Source organism: Diachasmimorpha longicaudata, chromosome 18 (assembly GCF_034640455.1).
Source record: "Diachasmimorpha longicaudata isolate KC_UGA_2023 chromosome 18, iyDiaLong2, whole genome shotgun sequence".
NCBI classification, from domain to species: domain Eukaryota; kingdom Metazoa; phylum Arthropoda; class Insecta; order Hymenoptera; family Braconidae; genus Diachasmimorpha; species Diachasmimorpha longicaudata.
This window is the reverse complement of record NC_087242.1, coordinates 497121-521161: the sequence shown is the minus strand read 5'-3', so window position 1 is coordinate 521161 and position 24041 is coordinate 497121. Positions and strand designations below refer to the sequence as shown.

At 40.4% G+C, this 24041-nt stretch overlaps 3 protein-coding genes across 3 annotated transcripts in view; 2 read left to right on the top strand and 1 right to left on the bottom strand.

Moving 5' to 3' along the window:
• The window catches only part of LOC135170878 (uncharacterized), a 371576-nt gene that overhangs the window by 244987 nt on the left and 102548 nt on the right, over positions 1-24041 (top strand). The window lies entirely within an intron of this gene.
• LOC135171065 (uncharacterized) lies at positions 11293-15151 on the top strand. Its single transcript, XM_064137357.1, has 4 exons — positions 11293-11861; positions 11923-11960; positions 12071-14608; positions 14706-15151. The coding sequence occupies exons 1-4, from the start codon at positions 11293-11295 to the stop codon at positions 15149-15151; spliced, it is 3591 nt and encodes a 1196-aa protein (XP_063993427.1).
• On the bottom strand, positions 22104-22736 carry LOC135170888 (uncharacterized). Its single transcript, XM_064137047.1, has one exon. It carries the CDS (start codon positions 22572-22574, stop codon positions 22104-22106), a length of 471 nt encoding a protein of 156 aa, XP_063993117.1. The 5' UTR covers positions 22575-22736.

The following is a 24041-nucleotide window of genomic DNA, read 5'->3' as shown; positions in this document are numbered from 1 at the left end:
TCACGCACTCCTCCTGTACATCGCCCCCGTAAAAACTCGAAAAAACCACGGCTTAGTTCTCCCTACACTGCGAAAACCGACAAAGTTACATCATGGCTTCCGTTTTGAACAATGAAAAACTCTCGAGGACATATTTTAACCTTCCAGAGCCTGAGGCATACACAGGGGCTCGAAATATTTTGTCAAAACATAAGAAAGAAACACCTGAAAGTGAAATAAAAAATTGGCTTAATGCTCAGAACACTTATACTCTTCATAAACCCATTAAGCGTAAATTTCCACGTCTTCATTATACAGTAACCAACATTGATGATGTGTGGGAGGCAGACCTAGTTGAATTGAGATCATTAAAAACATATGATGATGGGATTTCATATTTGCTTGTAGTTATTGATGTCTTGAGTAAGTTTGCCTGGGTAGAACCATTGAAAGACAAATCAGCATCACAGGTTCTTGAAGCTGTCAAGCGTATTATGGATACGAATGGAGATCGCGTTCCTGTTTCTATACAAACGGACAAGGGAAAAGAATTTATGGCCAGCAGTGTCCAAAAATTTCTGTCTGATAAGAAAATAAAATTTCGTGTTGCACGTAATCCCGACATAAAAGCTGCAGTTGTGGAGCGCTTCAATCGGACATCGAAGGAACGTATGTGGCGCTACTTTACACATAGTCGAACATATAAGTATACAGATGTTTTGAAACAAATTGTCGGGTCTTACAACAACGCGCGATATTCTTCAATAAAGATGGCGCCTGCGGCTGTGACGATGGATAATGCACCATACGTATGGCGTAATATACAAAGTCGATTCAAGACGGGGAAACCACGTAAAGAATCCTTTAAATATAAAGTCGGCGACTATGTACGCATCAGTCGAACGAAAGGCATCTTTGAGAAAGGATATGAAACTAATTGGAGTAAAGAAATATTCAAAATAACGAAAGCTGTTTTCAAGCAATCATTGCCTATATACGAGGTGATGGATTTCGCTGACGAACCAATTGAGGGATTTTTCTACGAATCAGAATTGGTGCTTGTCAATAAACCAACGGACAAGGACGAGTTCATAGTCGAACGTGTCATACGCTCTAAGGGAAAAGGAAAAAATAAGCAGATTCTTGTTCATTGGGAGGGATATCCTGATAAGTTCGATTCTTGGATACCTGCTGCAGAACTGCATGCAATTGGGAAAAAATGAAGAGAAACGAATTTTATATGGTGCTCCCCAGCAACAGCAGCATGAGCTATCATCCTGATAATACAGCCTCGAAATTCACAACCTTGCTTCCAAAACAAGTTGAACTGGAAGGAGAATGGGTAGTGGGTCTGAGTGAAATACAATTTCCTTGCAATTTTTTACATATACGTGATCGAAAAGATGCTTCAATCAATTTAGTTAGTAATGCAATCTCCAATAAGAGTAAGGTAAACGCACTACAAACATTTTTTCTACCTACTGCAGTTTTCAAAGATATAACAGATTTAGTGGGGTTCATGAATACTTTTCCGCCTTTGAGTGCTCAGATCCGATTTGAATATTTGACTCAACGAGGTTTTGTGAAAATTGTAAAACACTGCAACACCAGAAACTGCACTAGCACAGTTCATGCAGTAGACTTTTCCGATAAAGTAGCCGATATGTTGGGGTTTGAGAGACGTGTACACAACCTCACAAGCGCCAGGCCCCATTGTGAAGGATCTTTACCAGCAAGTTTGGCCAGAGGCTTGCCTGCGAATTTGTTCATCTACAGCGATATTTGTGTACCCTCCGTAACAGATGACGTGCAGTCATCTCTGTTACGAGTGGTACCATTCAGCATTTCTACGTATACCTATGGGTCCATAGACTGTACTACGTTTTCCACTCCTCATTATATTCCATTGATGAGGTATTCATTTCGCACAATTGAAATAGATATAAGATGCAATCAGGGTGATATGATTCCATTCGAGTATGGTCCTTTGAACGTGACACTTCATTTCAAGAGGATTGATTGACTAAAAAATGAATCCCTACATTACATATTACGCAAACCAAGCTGGTGGAGGAACAGTGGATCGATATAGTGATTTTGGAAGGGTATTCGTTGGAAGTCCTTATCAAAGAGGTCATGGAATTGGTGCTTTCCTTGGGGGTCTTTTTCGGCGCATTCTGCCCTATCTGGGAAGCGCAGCCAGAGCTGTCGGTAAAAAAGCTCTCAATGCGGGTATTAACGTTGTTGGGGATGTAGTGACAAATGGCAAGCCTTTAAAGGTGGCGCTGGAAGACCGATTAGCCGAGTCTGGATTGAAATTGAAAAGGAGGGCCAGGACAAAGTTGGGACCATGATGCGTGGTTCAGGATATAAGAGGAAGCGTGAACGCCTCGCCTCTCATAAGCTCACTGGCCGCGGATCTGCCAAGACATCCAAAACTCGGAAGAATAAAAAGAAGAGACCCGTTGCAAACAAAAAAAGCAAGAAAGTGAAAAAAGTAACGAGACATAAATGAAAGCGGAAGACTCGTGATTTGTACGATATTTTCAACTAATTATCATGTCGTTTCTACATTCGCACTCTTCTGAGTGTGTGAAGTCGGAGCTGGACCTATTTACCATACCACCTACCCAAACAAGTATTGAAAATTCTCAATTTGTTTATTACAATCCTGTATCTACGCTGTCGGACGATGCCCCAATTGAATTAATCGTACCAGGCCATGGAGAAGAATATATTGATTTGGCACATACCATGATCAAAGTTCGCGCCAGAATCCTGAAACCCGATGGCTCTGCTGTACTCGAGGACTCTGTTGGTCCTGTGAATAATTTTTTACATTCAATGTTTAACCAAGTGGATGTGTATTTCAACCAAAAGGTTGTTACGCCTCCAAATAATCTGTACGCATATAGAGCATACATTGAAACATTGCTAAACTATGGAACAGATGCCAAGTCCTCCCATCTTGGAATGTCTCTTTGGGCTACGGATAGTTATGGTGCAATGGATTCTACTGCTGTAGCGGCGGGTGATGCGAGAAACAACAATGGGCTAGTCTCGCGTCAGGCCTTTACTAAAGGTGGAAAAGCATTTGATCTAGTGGGACATTTACATTGTGACGTGTTCAATCAAGATAAGTTTTTGATGAATGGTGTAGAGCTACGCGCTCGTCTTATCCGTGCAAAGGACGACTTTGGCCTTATGGACGATAGTGCCCTGAATTATAAGCTGCGTATAGTAGAAGCCTCCTTGATTGTTCGTCGTGTCAAACTCAGCCCTGGAATTTTGATAGCTCATGCTAAAACGCTTGCAAAGACAACTGTGAAATATCCTTTGACACGGGTTGAGGTCAAATCTTTTGTTCTCCATACCGGGATTATGGGAGAGAGAATAGACAATGCGATTTTGGGACAGCTGCCTAAAAGAATCATACTGGGATTTGTTGAAAATGCCAGTTTCAACGGCTCGAGGAAGAAGAATCCCTTCAACTTTCAAAATTTTGGGATAAACTTTTTATGTCTGAATGTCGATGGACGTCAAGTACGTACAAAACCTCTGCAGCCTAGTTTCACCTCTGGCGTCTGCCTAGATATGGAAGCATTCAACACACTATTTGCTGGTACTGGAACACATTTCAGTGACCATGGAAATAGCATATTTCGTGCGTCCTATTCCAATGGATTTTGCTTGTTCGCGTTCGATCTGACCCCTGATTTGTCTGCAAGTTCCGCTGGCAATTGGAATCTGGTGAAAAGTGGAAGTATTCGCATTGAAGTTCGCTTCAATAAAGCAACAGAGCAGAATGTAAATTGTTTGTTGTACGCCGAATATGACAATTTGCTAGAAATTGATTCCACAAGACAGGTTATTGTCGACTACAGTGGATGAAGATGGAAGACTACTTAATGGACGCGCAGCATAAGATTGCATTAGTTGCATCCAGCCTGCTAAACGAGATCCTCGCTAATTTCCCGGCTTCCCGTCGTTCTATGAATACGTTTGAGCTCCTGGAAGTATTACCGCATACAGATGCATGCATTGGAGGTGTCTGCCCTGCCGACCGTGTCCCCTGGACATGGCCCCGACCCTGTGCTATCATCATCAACACCGACAACCACAATCAGGCAGGAAGTCACTGGGTTGCCGTTTACCTCGGTTCAAATAGGCGAGGAATCTATTTCGACAGCTACGGAATGCCACCCTTCGATACAAGAATCTCTCAGCGCCTTAAGCGAAATTGCAATGTTTATGAATGGAGCCAGAAGAGACTCCAAGATATATCGTCTGATGTTGGTGGGCAGTACTGCATTGTTGTGCTTCACTGGTTGTTCAATGATCGGTCTTTACAGTCCTTTCATAAACTATTTACTTCAGACAGAAAACGTAACGATCGCATTGTTATGACAATGTTCAACAAAATTATTCAAAAACGCAATTGTAATCGTAGAAATTTGAGTAAGCCTTTTCAGAACTTGTCTGGTAAAGGTAGTTTGCATTGTAACCAACGGTCTTTAAAAAATATATTCCGTTTGCATTAATTTAATAATAATAATAATAATAATAATTTTGATTACTACTATTTTTTAAATACCTAATATTATGTACCACCCCTCATCCAAGTATAATTTCTGAATAAATGATTTTATATACTCAATAAATTATGTATTATATCTTTATTTCATTTTCCACATATATACCCACATTACCCACGCCACCCACTTCCCCCCCCCTTTGAACCACATGCCCCTTACCGCCCCCCTTAAATCACGTGACCCTTACTCCCCCCTTTTGAATCACGTGACTCTTACCACCCACCCACCACCCACTTCCTGTGGAACAAAGACATTTTTTTGGGGACCCTCACCCCAGGGGGCCCTAGAGCGGCGACGTCCTCCTCAAAGGACAATGGGGAATACGTGTTCGGTCACGTCTGGAAAAAGGGGGGAAGGGGGACGATTCCTGGAATAAATTCGCCAATCGTGCCCACTTACTACTCTTAGTTGTTTTATTATTTTGTGGACTTTAATTTGTTTGATATTTATCCCGCCTTTAACACGTAGAGGTTCCAGTTAATTTGCGGATGGGTTTCCAGTTGATTTCCCTGAGTTGAGCGACGCACCCTCTCCAACTAATTCAGTGTTGAAGTTGGACGAATCAGGGGCGTGGGATAACCGCTCGCACGACGGTGAGGAAAACATGCGAGTGTGGTGGTGTCCGCACCATACCGTACTACTCCCCTGCGGCGGCAGAAAGAGATGAGTTACGGCGGTGGGTAAGAGGAAGGGGAGGAAAAAGAAAAAAATGAACACCCGCCCGCTACAAAAAATTATTTACTCCTCCCCTAATTAATGCCAAGGGATGAAACCAAGGGCATTCGATGGAGGAATAAATTCCCCATGGATTGAGGCCCATTACATCTCTTAATTTAATCGAAAAGGAGAAAAAACAGCGTTGAAAATAACAGCGCTGGAAAAAAAAACCCGGCGATTTAATTTTCTAAAGCCCCATTGGCCCTGTATGAGATTTTCATTTTTTCTTTCAGTGAAGGAGAAAAAAAATGATCAATCGCTGATGATTTTTTTTTTTGGGTGTTCATTTTTTAAATTTCCCTCCCCTTCCTCTTACCCACCGCCGCCGGTCATCTCTTTCTACCGCCGCAGGGGAGTAGTACCGTATGGTGGGGACACCACCACACTCGAACGTTTTCCTCATCGTCGTGCGACCGGGTATTCCACGCCCCTGATTCGTCCAACTTCAACCCTGAATAAGTTGAAGAGGGTGCATCTGATCAAAAAGTCGCTCAGGACTTTTCGATCCAGAATTTCACCCCCAACTTAAGTTGAAAGTCTGGACGTTCAATTTTGGGACACCCTGAATATTACAGTGGTGTTACCGCGGGACTTGCGGTGCGGGACATAGAGTGCTGAATCTTCGAGTTAACCTGCGTGGTTCGAAATTGCGTCGCCACCTCACACCAAGGACGCCAACGACAGGACCAGCGATTTGGAGGATCGAGAACCTTCCAAACGCCTGAAAATGCTACCTTAGTTTCTAAGAACCAATATGTTACTTTAAGTGTTTGAAAAATAAAAAAAGATTTGGCACAAGGAGGACAAATAAGGCGTCTCACCAATGCGATTGACGCAGCTACCTTTTTTTGCTACCTCCTCGTTATCAAACAACTTATTTCCGCGTGTTATCTATGCTACCTATGCTACCTGATATTTCTCCAAACCCCGGGGGTTTTAGGAGGAAATCACGCTATCCCTTTGTTGCGGTTTAGTTCTCTGTTGATTGTTAAAAAAGTGTGGAATTCCGGTTGGGCATGGGGACGCTATCCTTTTATTATGATGATTGAAATCTATGGTTGCAATTCGCACTAAATAAAATAGATGAGAGGTGTCGGACGTCGTCAATAATCGAAATCAAGCCCTCTGAGAGTCGGGAATCATTCCGCTAATTATTCGGGCGAGAACTAAATTAAATCCATTAAAGGGGTCGGACAATTCTCGTTCATTAGAATTAAGTCTGCCGAGAATCGGGAATTATTTATTAATGGCGTGAGCTACCTATTGTTAAAACGCTTTGATAACCGCCCTCGCTCTTAAAAATCCGGTCAGCTACTTATCTTGCTCTCTCTCGGTATTGGATTATATAGTTTCATTGTACTAAGAAATACTTCCACGGCTTATGTGTTCAAAACTGAATCGATGTAGAGAGTGCCGGAGATTTAACATAAACATAAACAATGACTCCATGTCTCCATGGCGAGAAAGAAATAAGACTTCCTTTGTATATAGGTGACAATATTCTTTTTGGTCCTATGACCGTGTTGTCAGTTAGCTGAAGCAGCCCATAGAGTACAGACGTTTTTCTTCCTCGTGCCTTTTAAGAATAAAAGAAAAGTTATTTACGAATTCATTGCATTTTATATTAATTAAGCTTCCCATTTCCAATAGGTTATGGGCCCAGGTCACATTCTGTATTAACTGTGTATTTTTTTGAGAAAAGTTTTAGTGTTTTTATAGTGTACAAGTTTTAATAAATTTAAGTATCAAGTACTTAGAGTGAGTGACAATGGATAAATCGAAAGACAGGAGAAATATTACGCCATTCAATGGAAGTAAGTACAGTGCGTGGAAACATCGAATCAGGAATTTATTATACGAACTTAAAGTGCTCAAAGTCGTGGATGAACAACCCCCTGTGCCAGTGACCAGAAAATGGTTGAAGGCGGAACGGATCGCCAAGTGTGTTGTTGCTGAATATTTATCGGATGCTTACTTGAAGTACGATACGCCAGTTAGTACTGCTAAGTCTATCCTGACAAGTTTGGACTCTATTTGGGAGAGGAAGAATGCTGCCACAGAAGTGTCTGTCAGGAATCGATTGAGCAGATTAAGAATGAAGAGTGACACAAAACTAGAAAAACATTTTGAAGAGTTTGACGACTTGATCACAGAGTCGGCAGCGGCTGGCGTGGCGGTGACAAAAAGTCAGAAAGTTTCATATTTGCTCACGAGTCTCCCGAAGGCATACGAGACGGTGTCCACTGTCATTGAAACCATGACAGAAGATGCAATCACACTTGATTTTGTAAAGAATCGACTCCTAGATCATGAGATGAAGTTAAAAAATGCAAGTGAAGACACCAGTGCCAAAGTTTTAAATGTTGAAGCGGAACATCAACGCGGTAAAAATAATAACAATCAGAGAGGCTACAGACGTGATCATCGAGGAACAAGCAGAAGAGGCAGTGGTTCATATTCTCGCCCAGGATTCAAACCATATCATAAGTTGTTTCATGGAAAATGCCATCAGTGTGGGCGAGTAGGGCACAAAATGAGAGATTGTTACTATTTTAAGAAGAACCAACAATTCAGGGAAAATCGCAGCAGACCAGCTCACACAGTTCAAACGATACAAACTCAATCAAGAGATAACGTATCCGGTATGGCATTCATGACTGGTGATTACCAGAAGGATGCTAGTAACAAATTGAAATTTCTCTTGGACTCTGGTGCATCTGATCATCTGATCAAGAGAGATGACATCTTTTCACGCGCAATCGAGTTGCATCCACCATTGAAAATCTCTGTAGCGAAAAACGGAGAGTTCATTACAGCGTTGAAGAAAGGAAGGATCCATCTCACAAGCAACATGGGAGTTCCAGTGGTTCTCGATGACGTCCTCTGCTGTCCAGAGGTTCCGTATAATCTGCTGTCTGTTAGAAAAATGCAGCAGGCTGGTATGAGTATCACCTTTGATGAAAAAGGAGTACAGATAAGGAAAGATGGTCAAATGGTAATGTACGGAAAACCTTTAAATAATTTAGTAGCTGTTGAATTTAAAATTTCGCGAAATATCGGTATTAATAATCCTCAAGTATATAGTGTGAATGAGAACAGTTACGAATTGTGGCATCAGCGGTTGGGCCACATTGGTAGAGCAAAATTTCAGGAACTTAAGAGTAAACAAATGGTCCAGGATGTGAATCATTTCGAAAAAGCAATACCAAACGACGATCTGTGCGAGGCTTGTATCAACGGTAAACAGGCTAGCTTACCATTCGAAAAAGTCAAAGAAAAAAGTCACATTAAGAGGCCTTTGTTTATCGTACACACAGACGTGTGCGGTCCAATAACTCCCACGAGTATAAACAATAAGAATTATTACGTTTCATTCATAGATGACTTCACGCACTATAGTGTAACTTATTTGACTACTTATAAATCGGATGTTTTCTCAGTATTCAAAGATTATGTTGCAAAGAGCGAGACTCATTTTAATTCGAAAATAGTACATCTATATTGTGACAATCGCAGGGAATATTTATCGAACCAAATGAAAGAGTATTGTGTACAAAAAGGGATTAGCTATCACCTGACTGTCCCACACACACCCCAGTTGAACGGCGTTGCCGAACGCATGAATCGCACGATTGTAGAGAGAGCGCGTGCTATGGTAAATGGTGCCGGGTTAGAAAAAGAATTTTGGGGAGAAGCAGTTTTAACTGCTACATATCTTATAAATATGACTCCAACAAAAGCGCTCAAAATTGATAAAACTCCATTTGAATTGTGGCACGGCAAAAAGCCCTATTGGAAATGGTATAAGGGTAAATAATGAAAAAGTAAAATTATAAGTTCTATTTCGTATCTTTTATTATAACGCTGCAAAGGCACGACCGTTCTGTTTCGTTTCCAAAAACGAAGTTACAAATACAAAAAGATGTAAGACCAATTTGGATTCTAATTGTCAGAAGGACACTATACACTCTATGAACTCTAAGACGAGACTAAAACTAAATTGTTCGTCAGGCCCCGATTCACCTCTATTTGTAGTGAGCAATAAACTCTGCACCCCCTGAATCTCCATTAAGAGATTCCACTTTGACCAGGTCTGGTCACCACATGGTTTTTGGGGAAACCCCCTTGGTAAAGTGCAGTAATAAAAAGTTCCCAACTAAAAGGCTCTGACGACAATAAAACAATAAAATATTTCTCTACTATTAAATGTAAAAATGTTTTCCACTCAAAAATTAATTTTTGTTAAATATTTGAAACGTAAATTCCAACAAGCCCAAATTGAAATATTAAAAAATTTTCTATTAATTTGTGCATCTCTGTATTAAAAGGAATATAGTTTACTTTAAATATCAGTGTTGTGTTAATTAATTATTCACATTGAAGTTTCGCCCTTTTACTGCTCGTGTGGAAAAAATAGTTTTTCTAACCGACATTTATTGGTCCTTCGAGCCGGATAGTGAATCAGCAAGTGGAAATTTACAAGTGTTTTTCGCAAAATCGACATATCGTTGTCAAATAAACTCACAGATCATTGCAATCGACGCAATAAAGACACCTTTCATTCACATATCATTGGATATGATAGTCAGCATATAGTGTTAAGTGTAAACAATACTGAATGAGTGTAGCACATTCGCCTCCAAGAAGAACTCCGGCTATTCCTAATATTCAGGTGACAATGGCCGATTCAATCAGTACCCTTAGAAGGAAGCGGGGAAACATCCAGGGGGCAATTAGAAATTTTCAAGCTCTTGTGAAGACATACAATACCGAGAGAGTGGAAGACCGCATACCAGAGAAAATCCAAGCTGCTTGGGAAGGACTCAAAAAAAGGTATAAACCATTTGAGGACATACAGGAGAAAATTGAAGAGTTGGATGAATCAGAATCACCCAGGCGCTTCGAAGTGCAAGCAATGTACGATGCGGCTCATGGAGAAGCATTGAGAATTCTGGCTCCTGCAAACCCACCTCCAGCAAACAATTTAAACCTATCCCTCGGATCAGAAACATCGAGTCAAGTGTCAGGTTTGTGGTCACGATTACCAGTAGTTGATTTTGGTAAATTCAACGGGAACGTTGAAAAATGGCCTATGTTTTATGACGCTTTCATGGCAACCATCGATAAACACGCATTATCGCCAGTGGAAAAACTACAACTTTTGAGAACTCATCTGGAAGGGCCAGCTGCAGAGGCAATTTCTTCACTGAGGACCACAGACGCCAATTACTTCACAGCACTAGAAATATTAACGGAAAAATTCGAAGATAAGGAGAAAATAATTTTTAGCCACTGGCAACGGCTTGTTGAACATCCACGTCCACAAAGAGACACACCACAATCACTGACTAAGCTGATTGATACATTTAACCAACATTTGATGCAATTAAAGAATCTGGGCCAAGACATCGACGGTTGGGACATCCCTCTGGTGCATCTACTCTTATCAAAAATCAGTTCTTACACAGCAAGCCATTGGGACTTGCACCGAGCTGACCAAAAAGAATTGCCCAAGTACACTGAGCTATTGGCCTTCTTGAAGAAAAGATCCAAGTGTTCAAGGCCAACTAACGACCAAGAGAGTAGCTTCACGCGTCCTCGACGCGATAAACAGACGTTCATAACGACTGCAGTGTCAAACGAAGTGAAGTGCAAAATGTGTATGGAAAATCATAGCATTATGAGGTGCCCCAAATTTAAGCAACTCACGCCTAAGCTTAGGTACAAGGAGGCGAAGAAAATGAACCTGTGCATTAACTGCCTGTCACCAGGACACACAGTCACCAGGTGCAATTCGCGTGGTTGCTCAATATGTCAAGAAAGACATAATACACTCCTGCATAGAACAGAAGACAGCGCTGAGGACATCCATAAGGAATCTCTGGCCCCAACGAACTCTGCGAATCATTCAAATACTTCAGCATGACTAGAAGACCATCAATCGTCAAGATGTTCTCCAAATCACACGTCTCTCATCGTTAATGCGTCAACTTGCAAACTCATGGTCACTGCCAAGATAAAGGTAATGAATAATAATAATGAATTCATAAATTGTCGCACGCTACTTGACAGCTGCTCTACTACGAACCTTATCACAGAAAGGCTAGCTACAATACTAGGTCTCCATCGGAAAAAATTTTTGGCATCCATTGGAGGATTGCATAATCTACTAACAAAGACTCAGCAAATAGTAACTACCACTATAAAATCGCGAATCAATGATGAGAAAAGAAGATTGACATTTTTGATCATTCCCAGCATCTCAGAGACTGTACCTAGCCAACCACTCGATAGAGAGAAAATAAAAATACCAAATCATCTGAAACTTGCTGATCCAGACTTCTTCTGTCCAGCACCAATTGACATGTTAATAGGGACAGGGACCACTATTGGACTTTTAGGAACTGATAAGATGCGATTATCTCCTAAAAATCAACCAGAGCTCTATTTATTAAGAACTTCTCTGGGATGGGTCATCGGAGGGGGAGCACCCACTTCTAATCCTAAACAAAAACATTCATGTCATTTCACGACCACCAAGGCTTCAGAGTTCGAATTGGCTAGATTCTGGTAAATTGAAGAACCAGTGTCCACTACTGTGCCCACAGATACAGAAACTATTGCTGAACAGCACTATAAAAATCACGTCACTCGCGATTCCACAGGAAGGTACATTGTCGCGCTACCATTCAACAACAACATCGCTAAACTCGGAGAATCGCGATCCCGCGCATACAATCGCTTTAAATCATGTGAAAGAAAATTGAAATTAAATCCAGAACTTGCTCAGCAGTACAATGGAGTTCTCCAGGAATACATTGACCTAGGGCACATGCAGGAAGTAAGTCCGTCTTCACTAGTCGACTACGGATATTATTTACCACATCACGCCGTGTTCAAGGAAGGCAGCCTCACGACAAAGGTTAGAGTAGTCTTTGATGGGTCCGCCAAAACACATACTGGAATCTCGTTGAATGAGACGCTGCATGTTGGACCAACTATTCAGGAGGACATCTTTGCATTGCTCATACGATTCCGCATCCATCATTTTGCCGTGACTGCTGACATTGAAAAAATGTACAGGCAAGTTCTGGTGAGGCCAGAAGATCGGAAGTACCAACGGATTCTGTGGCGTAATGATGACGGTCCTGTACGAACCTTTCAACTCAATACTGTGACTTTCGGCCTCTCAGCAGCACCATATCTAGCAATTAGATCAATTCACCAGCTGGTTGAAGATGACGGCCATTTATACCCAATTGGCGCTCAAGCCTTGAAGAACGATTGCTACGTAGACGACTTGATATCCGGAGCAGACACCAGGCAAGGAGCCATCGCTATCCAGCAAGAGGCCGAGTATCTTGTCCAACGGGGAGGCTTCAAGCTTCGTCAATGGGCCTCAAATGACCCTTCACTGCTTCAAGAAGTCCCACCCGATGATATCAATCGCCATTTACTATTGGGAGATTCCAAGACATTGAAAACCTTGGGGCTCGGTTGGAACTCTACGATGGACTCAATCCAATATTTCGTGAAATCTTCAACTGATGTACAAATAACGAAAAGAGTTATCCTCTCCGAAACGGCAAAACTATTCGATCCACTAGGTCTGCTATCACCTGTTGTCGTTATAGCAAAGACATTCATCCAAAAACTCTGGGAGTTGAAGGTTCACTGGGACACACCACTGCCACCAGACATTCAGGAGGAATGGAGTAATTATTACAAGGAATTACCACTTGTTCAAACCATCAACTCCCCACGCAGAGTACGAATAAAAGAAGCTATTGAGCTGCAGCTCCATGGATTTTGCGATGCTAGTGAAGTAGCATATGGGGCCTGTGTTTATCTAAGATCAAAGGACAAGGACGGGAATGTTATTGTCAGCCTTTTGTGTGCTAAGTCCAGGGTTGCTCCACTTAAAAGGCAAACAATCCCACGGTTAGAATTGTGCGGTGCCTTACTCCTAACGACTCTGGTTGACAATTTGAAAACATGTATTCACCATCGAATTGACCGAATCTGTTATTGGACGGACTCTACTGTCGTTCTGCACTGGTTAAATACTTCTTCAAATAAATTACCGGTATTTGTAAGCAACAGAGTCATGAATATTCAGGAAAAAACAAATATCAGCAATTGGAAGCACGTGAGGACCCATGAGAATCCAGCAGATCTGGTGTCTCGAGGACAGGTCCCCTCAGAGTTCATAAAACCATCACTTTGGCTGACGGGAGCTCCCTGGCTGGCATCTGAGGAAACCACCTGGCCTGATTTACAACTCCAATTCTCATCACCAGCGCCCGAAGAAAAGAAGCCGAAACCCAGACCAGCCAAGGTATGCCTCGCTATTTCTCATAGCACTAAAGAGAAAATCTCACGACAAGGCAACGCTCTTATTTGGTATTCATCAATGAAAAAACTCGAACGGATAATCGCACATTGCCTCAGACTGAAAAATCGCAAAACTGGTCCAATGGCAGCTGAAGAATTGGAGGCTGCTCTTCAGGCAATTATTTATTGGGTACAACAAGAAACTTTCGCCCCGGTGATCAAAGCATTACGTCAAGATGTTAAATCTTCAACTCAACAATCAGAATTAGCAAAATTCAACAAGCTCAGCCCCTTTCTGGACAAACGGGGACTCTTACGAGTTGGTGGTCGATTGAGAAATGCTTTTATTCCATTTTCCCAACGTCATCCTCTCATCTTGCCGAAACGTCACCATGTTACAAGACTTATCATCGAAAATGAACACATCGAGCATCTACACTCTGGATCGCAGGCCACACTCTATGCTACTCGTCGTCGATTTTGGCCACTCGATGGAAGAAATGTAACTCGACAAATTGTCCGCAGTTGCATCAAATGCATTCGTCACAAGCCCCCGTCAATTGATTATATCATGGGGAGCTTGCCAACGGCTCGTGTGACAGAATCTCGTCCTTTCTCTAACGTCGGAGTCGATTATTGCGGACCTTTTTTCATAAAGGAAAAGAAAATCCGTAACAAGGGCCGAGTAAAGATTTGGGTCGCAGTTTTTGTATGCCTCGCCGTGAAGGCCGTACATTTGGAAGTCGTCAGCGATCTCTCCGCCGAAACATTCATTGGTGCCCTACGTCGATTAGTCGCCCGGAGAGGTATGTGCATCAATCTATACTCTGATAATGGAACAAACTTCGTCGGAGCAAACAATGAACTTACAGAAATCTATGCCTTTCTCAAGAATGAAGAAAATCAAGCCAAAATTAAAAATTACACTTCATCCAAATCAATCCAATGGTATTTCATACCACCTCAGTCACCACACTTTGGAGGTCTGTGGGAGGCTGCTGTCAAATCATTCAAGCATGCGCATAGTGACAGACGAACTTTTGAGTTTCGAAGCTTTTAACACACTCGTCATTGAAATAGAAGGGGTTTTGAATTCAAGGCCAATTACACCAATTTCATCAGATCCGAACGATGTTATTGCCCTCACGCCTGGACATTTTTTGATCGGCGACTCTTTAACGAATCTTCGCGGCCCCAATTTTTCACAAACTTCAACCAATCGATTATCATCCTGGCAACATATTCAGAAACTAAAACAGGATTTTTGGAGTCGGTGGCACCGAGAGTATATCAGCGAACTAAGTCTACGATCAAAATGGGTTAAGGGAGAACACTTCATCAAAGAAGGCACCATAGTCCTAATAAAGGAGGACAATCTACCAGCACAACAATGGGCCCTAGGCAGAGTGATCCACGCTCATCCAGGAAAGGACAACATGCTTCGAACTGTGACATTAAAAACAGCCAAGGGGATATTTGATCGCAGCGTCAAGAAGCTCGCGCCCTTACTTTATAACGATGAATAAGATAAAAAAAAAACGTGTCACTTAGTATAGTTCTAGATTAACGACTATAAGGTTTTCAATTGCTCCTCAATATTTTGTAGCAGGGGAGTAGGTTCCGACGCGGAATGTGTGCAAAGTGCAAATAGGCCAATCTTACAGCCTTTGGGAATTCCCCTTTTGGGTCTGTCCCCCATTAAAAATTCTCTGACCTCTCCTTTTTCCAAAATGCCCACATTTGCCCCCAACACCGTCATCAGTCCAGCCATAAAGGTGAAGACAGGCTAAATTGAGGTTTGCTTTTATGGTTCACATTTGGTGACCAAATATATACATGTTAGCATTTTTCCACTTTCATGTACTTATGCCTGGATGCCTTTATGGCTGGGTCAATCCTCATACTAATTTTCCTCGGTCTGCCATTTATGACACCTCGCCTGACCCTCGGACCCTTTGGGCCTCATTCCCCCTATCCTCTAAGTGCTTCCTATCTTCATTTTCTTCCGAGAAAATTCCTCCAATAAAATGACCTTTCCAATCTGGAAGTGACCAATCACGTCTCCTTTTATTCATTCCCACCCCTTGCAGAATTTCCCTTTTTCAAATCTCCTTTCCTTCCACTCAGTTCAGTTCCGAATACGAGTTCATCGTGGAATCATCCATTTTTTCTACTTGCGCGTTCCTATTCTATTTTCTATTAATTTGTGCATCTCTGTATTAAAAGGAATATAGTTTACTTTAAATATCAGTGTTGTGTTAATTAATTATTCACATTGACGTTTCGCCCTTTTACTGCTCGTGTGGAAAAAATAGTTTTTCTAACCAACAATGGCCCTACGGAAGTCTCTCCTTCGCAATCGAATGATAACCTTGACAATGTCATGGCTATTGACACAATTGGTGAAGATGGTGAAACAATTCCCCCGTCCAATACTGGCAACAAAAAAGACTTCCCAACTCTTACACCACCTAGGTCACAAGTCAAGCGACCCGCCTCTTCTACGTCCGACTCCCTTCCATCTCTACCAGACAACGATAATCGCCAAGGACTTCCTGGTAATAATGCCCCAAAACAAACAACATTACCCCCCTCCAGCTCAGATAATTCTTCCATCAAACCGAAAAAAAAAGAAAAAAAAGAATTCAGTATCAGAGAATGAATCGGAAAAAGAACAATCTCAAGAAGCAAGTATGGAGCCAACAGTTGATTGGAGCAAAGTTGAGAAAATCGTTCTAAACTCAGAAAAAAAATATCCTATTGAATTTAAACAGCTACAAACTCTATTCGACGTCACCTGGGGAATAAATGATGTTATGGGTATAATTCTCAACTTCACAGAGAATATCAGCGGACTATCATTAATGTTAAGGGACATGTACCACTCCCTTCCAACATCAGGGATGAAAAATCGCTACACTCGTATCCTTAAAAATATCGACAATACCGTCATAGAAAATTCGTCTGGTATTTTAAATCTAGAAAATCTGAACGAAAGCTCCACGAACTCATCTATCAGTCCTCATTGCACCAACTAAAAAATCTTCCAATGAATGATCAAAGTCCATCTTCCTCCTCCCAAAATAACCTCAGAATATTACTATGGAACGCTCGCTGTCTCAAGAGAATAAAAGAAGAACTTATAGTCATGTTGAAAAACTTAGATATTTTCATTTGCCTTGAGACTAGACTCAGCGAGGAAAGCACTCGTCCTCATGAATATCAGTATCCCGGCTTCAAAACTATCCGAAAAGACAGAGCTAATTCATCAGGTGGAGGAATAGCAGTTTTCCTTCGTAATAATCTGGCTTACAAAACCATCAGGGATTTGAAGATACCTGATCCGAGAGTTGAATTACTCGCACTAGAAATCACTAATCTTGAAGAAAAATTAACACTTTTCATATGTTATAGGCCACTAGGTTTCACACTCACACAAGAAAGTTGGGATGAACTGATAGATAACACGAATATTACTTCCAATTCTATGCTTCTTGGCGATTTCAACTCACATAACACCTGTTGGAATTGCAGATACACAGATTCAAATCGGGCCAGACTACGCAAGTCAATTGAAAATAATGATCTTTTCTTACAGAATGACTATACTCTTTCTCACTATTACGAAAGAACACAATCAAAATGAACATTGATTTACTATTCTCATCTACTAGCATAGAGGATAAAATTAACTATGAACTTAGTGACGAACTCTGCGGTTCTGATCACTTTCCTTTATCGATAGAAGTCCAATTGAAAAGAAATTATTATCAAAAGAAAACCTTCAGGATTTATACCCTAAAAACATCCTGGAGAGAAGTCATGGAACAATTAGATGCTCAATATCTCGTTTTTCTGAATCCCACATTTGACGAGGACACTCCCACAAAGAAATACCAGACCTTTATTGAAATTATCACAAATGCCATCACAGATAATACACCCTCGAGACGAAATAACAAAAACAATAACACAAATATAAAAAACAAAAATACAAGCAAACAACAGAATTCTGAACTCCGTAACCCTGTCGATTGGTGGGATGAGGAGTGCAATCGCGTGAAACGTCTCAGGAGAGCCTCCTTCAAAAAATGGACCTTCTCGGGTCAACTCTCCGATTTCATCGAATACAAAAAACATGTAGCTATTGCCAAAAAAACTTTTAAAAGGAAAAAAAAATAATGTTTCAAAGATTTGCCGAAACAATAGACAGTAGAATCAACATGAAATATGTCTGGAGCAAATGCAGAATTCTCCAAAACAAATGGGTCAAAATTGGAAACAACAATTCAGATGAAAATTTACAATGGAAAGATGAAGTAGAGTCAGCCCTTGACAAAATTAGTTCTCCCTCTGCTTCTCCTGATCCGAACTGGCTGCCGCCTACTACAAAAAATGAAATCCTGTCTGATCAGTTCAACTTCCTGGAATTCAACACTGCTCTAGGTGCTAAAAATAGCAAGAGTTCTCTAGGCTTGGATGGTATAGATTACTTTATCCTCAAAAAATTACCCATCCAATATCATTTGATACTTTTAGACATTTTTAACGAAATGTACAAATTCAGCACTTTCCCTGAAGCCTGGAATCAACACTTCCTCCACTTCATACCATAATCAGACGGACTGAATGTGCGACCCATCGCCCTTTACTCTTCTATCTGTAAGTTACTAGAGACCATGATCAAAAATCGTCTAGATTGGTGGGTGGAATTTAATGGCTTTCTACCTAATAGCCAGACTGGATTCAGAAAAGGCAACTCATGTATGAATAACCATGCTAATCTAAACATATGTATCAATCAAGCCCTTTCTAAAAAACAACATGTTCTGGCTGCTTTCCTAGATGTTCGAGGTGCCTTCGACAACGTAAATTGTTCTATTTTATTGTCAAAATTAGCTGAAATAAGTTGTCCATTGGAACCTTTGAAATTTATCAAGTTCATCACGCATCAGCGTAAAGTCTTCTACTTCGATTCAGTAACACCCAGAATAATTGACAAAGGTATCCCTCAAGGTAGAGTCCTTAGCCCTCTTCTCTATTCTATCTACGTCCGGAACATAATTGATAAAGTGCCTAACAGTGTCAATGTTTCCCAATTCGCGGATGATACTGCAGTTTACTCTAGTGGCACTGACTTAGATAAATGCATTCAACACATAGAGTTATCAATTGATGCAATTCAGAAATCATTAGCAGACCTTGGACTCGACCTAACTCCTGAAAAAACAAAAGTATTACATTTTAACAACAAAGATATCAACCCAGGCGTAACACAAACCAGAATGAATGAATGCGTAATTAACTCATCACCGACAGCTCGCTTTCTTGGAGTCATTTTCGACTACAAAATGACATTCCGCCCTTAAGTTGAGGCTATTCAGAAGAGAATCCTTAGAACACTTAATCTAATCAAATTCCTGAGAGGCACGTGGTGGGGGTCTGATCCGGGCACTCTACTCTTCCTCTATAAAAGCTACATTCGTTCGATCATGGATTACGGTTTGGGTATTTATTTCCCAAACACAAAAAAATTGACTACACACCTAGAGAAGATACAATATGAAGCTGTCAGATCTGCCATGGGCTATCGAAAAAGCACACCAACAAATGTTATCTTAGCAGAAACGAAATTCTCAACGATTAGAGAAAGAGGCAAACAACTACTTAAAAACTTCCTGGTCAAAGTAATATCAAACACATCAACACACTTTAACAAAAGTCTACGACACTTCATTATTATCCAACCACCAATTAAGAAGAGACGTTATTGCTTATTGTTTCAGTGTATATATGAAATACTTCCTCTTGTTCAAATTCTATTTCACGAAAATCAATTGAACATATACAAACACCAATATCAGGATCTGATGACGAATATTCCTTTCAATTTTGACATAGGAAGAGATATAAAATCCACTCATCAGTCTCGGATACTGTCGGAAGCACTCAAGGACAAAACTGATACCTTCATCGAAATTTACACTGATGGTAGTAAGCGTAGAGGAGCTAACAGTGTTGGACCAGCATGTTACAGTACCCAAGAAAATATCCGTATCTCCAAAAGTATTAATCCACTGGCATCGATATACACTGCAGAGTGCATTGCTTTAAATGAAGCAATGGATCTTGCCCTTCAAAGAAATGAAAAAAATGTCTTCATCTTCACAGACAGTTTGAGTGCTCTACAAGCCTTGAAACACCCCCAGTTAAACGTCAAAACGAACAATTTCCTACTAGAAATCCACCGAAAATTCAATGAGTTCAATAGCCCACACTTAACAAATCGGGAAATTACTTTTTGCTGGATACCTTCACATACTGGCATTACTGGGAATGAAACAGTAGACTTACTTGCCAAAACGGCCACAGACGTAGTTCAGCACGGCTTTTCAAAAATACCCTTCACAGATTTAAATGAAGTCTTCAAAACTGCGGCAAAAGAAAATACTGTCAAACAGGCTACTGACCTTAGCACATCCAAAGGGAGAAACTACTTCGCCATGTTTCACAAGAGTACAACGAAACCCTGGTTCCACAAATTCAAATTTCGACGCAAAACTATAGTCTGGATCAACAGAGTTCGTGCTAATCACTACAATTTGGCGGTCTCGCTCTACCGAATTGGTATTAAAGACAGTGCTAGGTGTCCGTGTGGACACTCGGAAGAAGACTGTTAGGGGTTGAGATTGTAATTAACCTTGAATTTTCTAGAGTTGTAAGTTCTAGATTTCTACTCTGTAGAAACAATCTCAACTCTAACTACTGCACGCCGAATCGGTTCTTTGTGCAGTTGATTCAGTTTTTAGTAGTTATGGATCTTGAGGAATGTGTGGAAAGGATGTGACGGGTGAATTCCGGGGGACTTGAAATAAATCGGGTGGAACACTTTTGTCTTTTTTTTCTTTCCGTTTATTCACTAGAGGTATTAGATAGAGCCGTGAACGATGCGGTGATACTAGAATAATTTCAAAAAATGTCCGGCTTATATGCTATTGGGCGCAGGTAGTTGGGAAATAACCATCATTGGAGGGATAGGAGGTTGGCCGATTTAAGTGGGAAGAGGACAACTAGGGTAGGACCTCCTTAAGTGAGGGTAGGGAAGCAGGTAGAGGTGTTCTCCAGGTTGGGGACAGACAACTGGGGATTCCCCAGGAGATTTGGAGAATTGAGGATAATAAAAGAATAAAACGATTGAGAGCAGACGCGAGGATTAAAAATACAATCAAACAGAATTTGGGTGTCAATAAAAAATCAATGGAATTCCGTTAGTCCGAAAAAATAGAAATAACTGGCGATACCATCTTTTTGTATGTTCTGCGTATTCCATACGCAACAAAGACATCGACCACGTAATTTGGCAGTGTGATAGATTCGAAAATGAAAGAATAGACCTACTCAACATAGTTAAGAAGCATTTTCAATTGCCAATTAATATGAACAGTGTGTTAAGTGTTATGAATATTATAGTAATTTTAGCAATAGATCACTTTTTGGAAAAATGCAAATTGAACTATAAAGAATTATATTTAGACTATTGATTTCCAATTCTTATATCTAAAAACTATGCTCATGTACTATGCTTCCTTTTTTCTTTTCTTTTTTCTCTTTCTTCTTTCTCTTTATTAGGCTAATAAGTTCCCTGTAGCATTTCTAATGCCTTAAATAAAAAAAAAAAATTACGAATTCATTGCATTTTATATTAATTAAGCTTCCCATTTCCAATAGTCGGTTTCACGCTACCTGCACCTCTTCCCTCCCACTCAGATTCGTGTCTAATCCCTGACTCGTCACCCACGCGACCGGGCTAAGGGGGAATATTTTGAGTAAATTCCATAGCTGAATAGATTTGCAAGGGATCCCTTTAATTTAATTCTAAGAAGCTTGGATCTCCTGGACTGGATTGTTGTCATTTTATATATTAAACTAGCAGACCCGGCCACGCGTTGCTGTGGCTAAGTTTTTTGTTATATTACATTGTACTGAACTATTTAGGAGGAACTGTAGGAGAACATCAGTCAGGGTGATCACCATTCTTTTTTACCTACATGCCATTTGTAAAAAAATATGGCGACCTCCATGACAGACTTTCTACTATCGTAGCCCCTTAGTACAATGAAATTAATATTTACGGACGAAGACGGTAAAGCTGGTATAAAAATCCACAGGATTGGGATTTGAAGGGGAAGGACCTTCAACACGATTAATTAAAATTTTCTTGCAGCTGATATTAAGCCAAAATCAATACAAAAGAATTAATTTCAAAATTTATTATTATTTTTATTCAATTTTTTAACAAATGAGTATATTACAAAGTTTCTAGTAAATAACATGTAACACTTAAACTTATGAATGAGGTGGGCACAGCAGGGAGTCTTAAATCCTTAACAATAATATTTATTATTGTGAATTATAAATTCTTCTAATTTAATTTAGCACTAATCGGTGCACAATACTTTTGGTTAACCTGTCTTTAGCCTACACAAATAGATTCAACGGTTTTCCTACCCGTGAACATGCAACATATCGTTGCCCATGGGAAAAACATGGATTTTCCAAATCTAAACCACAAATGGACATTGTTTGGCCTTGAGACTCATTTATAGTCATGGCAAAAGCTAAACGAATTGGAAACTGTAGCCTTCTGAAGGGTCTGGTAGAATATGATGGTGTCATTGGCATACGTGGCAACAGGACCACTTTTCCTTTAAACTTCCCAGTTAAAATGGTTGCTTCAAGAATATTTCCAGTGATCTTTTTGATGACCAAACGCGTACCGCTGCATAATTGAGGTGGATTCAAATTACGTAGTAGAATAATAGGGGAACCAATCTTTAATCGAAGATTATGTGGTGGCATTCCAGGTATATCTAGTGAATTTAAAAATTCAATTGGAAAATTGACACTTTCATTTTCATAAACAACAGTATCGATTGATTTAAAAGACATCAGATCGCCTGGTAACAACTGTTGTATCTGAAAGTTAATTTCGTCAACGTCAACATTTCTAGCTGCCAAAATCACTCGATGACTGAGCCAGTTGTGATTCAAGTAATTATTCTGTATATTCGGAAAAATACTTGGAATCCATTCATTTTTTTCCTGAAGAACAGTTCAGAAATTGTCTGGCAGTTTAATGCATTGCATATTTGGTTGAACTTCTATTTTGCCGTTCCCAATATCTAGTAATTGTTCGGAAAATATTTATGCTGATGGATCATTTTGCAATCGTACGCGCATGTTTATCGTCAATCGAAGTGTTTCAACACTTCGCCATAAGAATGATTGTTTCAAAGATGCATTAATCTCATCCGCGAAAGTAGAGCGAGGTATAACCGGTAAGGTCTGTCGGAAATCACCCGACAAAAGTAAGATAGCACCACCGAAAAGTTTATTAGTGCCGTTCAAATCTTGCATAGTTCTATGCAATGCTTCGAGTGAATATTTGTGAGCCATTGTGCACTCATCCCAAATTATTATTGAACTCTTCCGCAACACTGCAGCTATTCCACTATTCTTTTTTATGCTACATATTGCATTTGGTTTATGATGAATGTCAAATGGTAGCTTAAATGTTGAATGTGCCGTTCGCCCACCATCAAGCAAAGTAGCCGCAATACCTGACGATGCAACTGCCACTGCGATTTTCTGTTGCGACCGTATTTTGGCAAGAATCAACGATATTAAAAATGTCTTACCGGTTCCCCCTGGTGCGTCCAAGAAAAAAAACCACCTTGTTCAGCCGCAACAGCCAGCATAATCCGATCATAAATATTTTTTTGTTCTGGTGTTAGAAATGGCTCACTGTTCACAATAATTGTTGCTAAATTTCAACGGTCATATTGTTTTTCTCGTTGTAAGTCGATGTTGACTAAATCGGTAGCTGGGCGATTAGGTGGTGGCATACCATAATGATTAAGTGGTAAATTTGAAATTACCACACATAAATCCTCGATCAACACTAACGCTTCATTATACATCTCTGGCGTAAAATCTATATTTTGGCATTGATCTGTCTGTCTATTTCGGTGCAATATGTCTTCTGTCATCCAATTTTTATATATATTATATTGTTCATTTCTTTTTGATGTTACAAACGTTTTTGCTTTGTTTTATAAGGTGTGTGAATAAGTCTTTCCCGTTTTTTTCAAATTTTGAGCCTTTATTGTGAAAAAATGGTTACAAATGAATTATTGAAAGTATTGGCCATCGCTAGCTACAACTTTTTCCCATCTTTCTGGCAACATACGAATCCCGTTGCGAAAAAATTCGACCGGTTTGGCCTCTATCCAGTCATCCACCCATTTTTTGGCTTCCTCGTAGGAATGGAAGTGCTGGTCAGCCAGGCCATGCGTCATCGATTTGAAGAGATGGTAATTAGACGGAGCAATGTCTGGACTATACGGCGGGTGGGGT

Excerpts from the sequence above, each read along its gene's own strand:
- LOC135170888 (XM_064137047.1), bottom strand. The coding sequence starts at position 22,574 with ATGTCTTTTAAATCAATCGATACTGTTGTTTATGAAAATGAAAGTGTC.
- LOC135171065 (XM_064137357.1), top strand. The coding sequence starts at position 11,293 with ATGGTCACTGCCAAGATAAAGGTAATGAATAATAATAATGAATTCATA. Across the intron at positions 11,961-12,070 it reads ACTCGCGATTCCACAGGAAG|AACTTGCTCAGCAGTACAAT; the intron begins GTACATTGTCGC and ends AATTAAATCCAG. Across the intron at positions 14,609-14,705 it reads TCAGTCACCACACTTTGGAG|AAGGGGTTTTGAATTCAAGG; the intron begins GTCTGTGGGAGG and ends TCATTGAAATAG.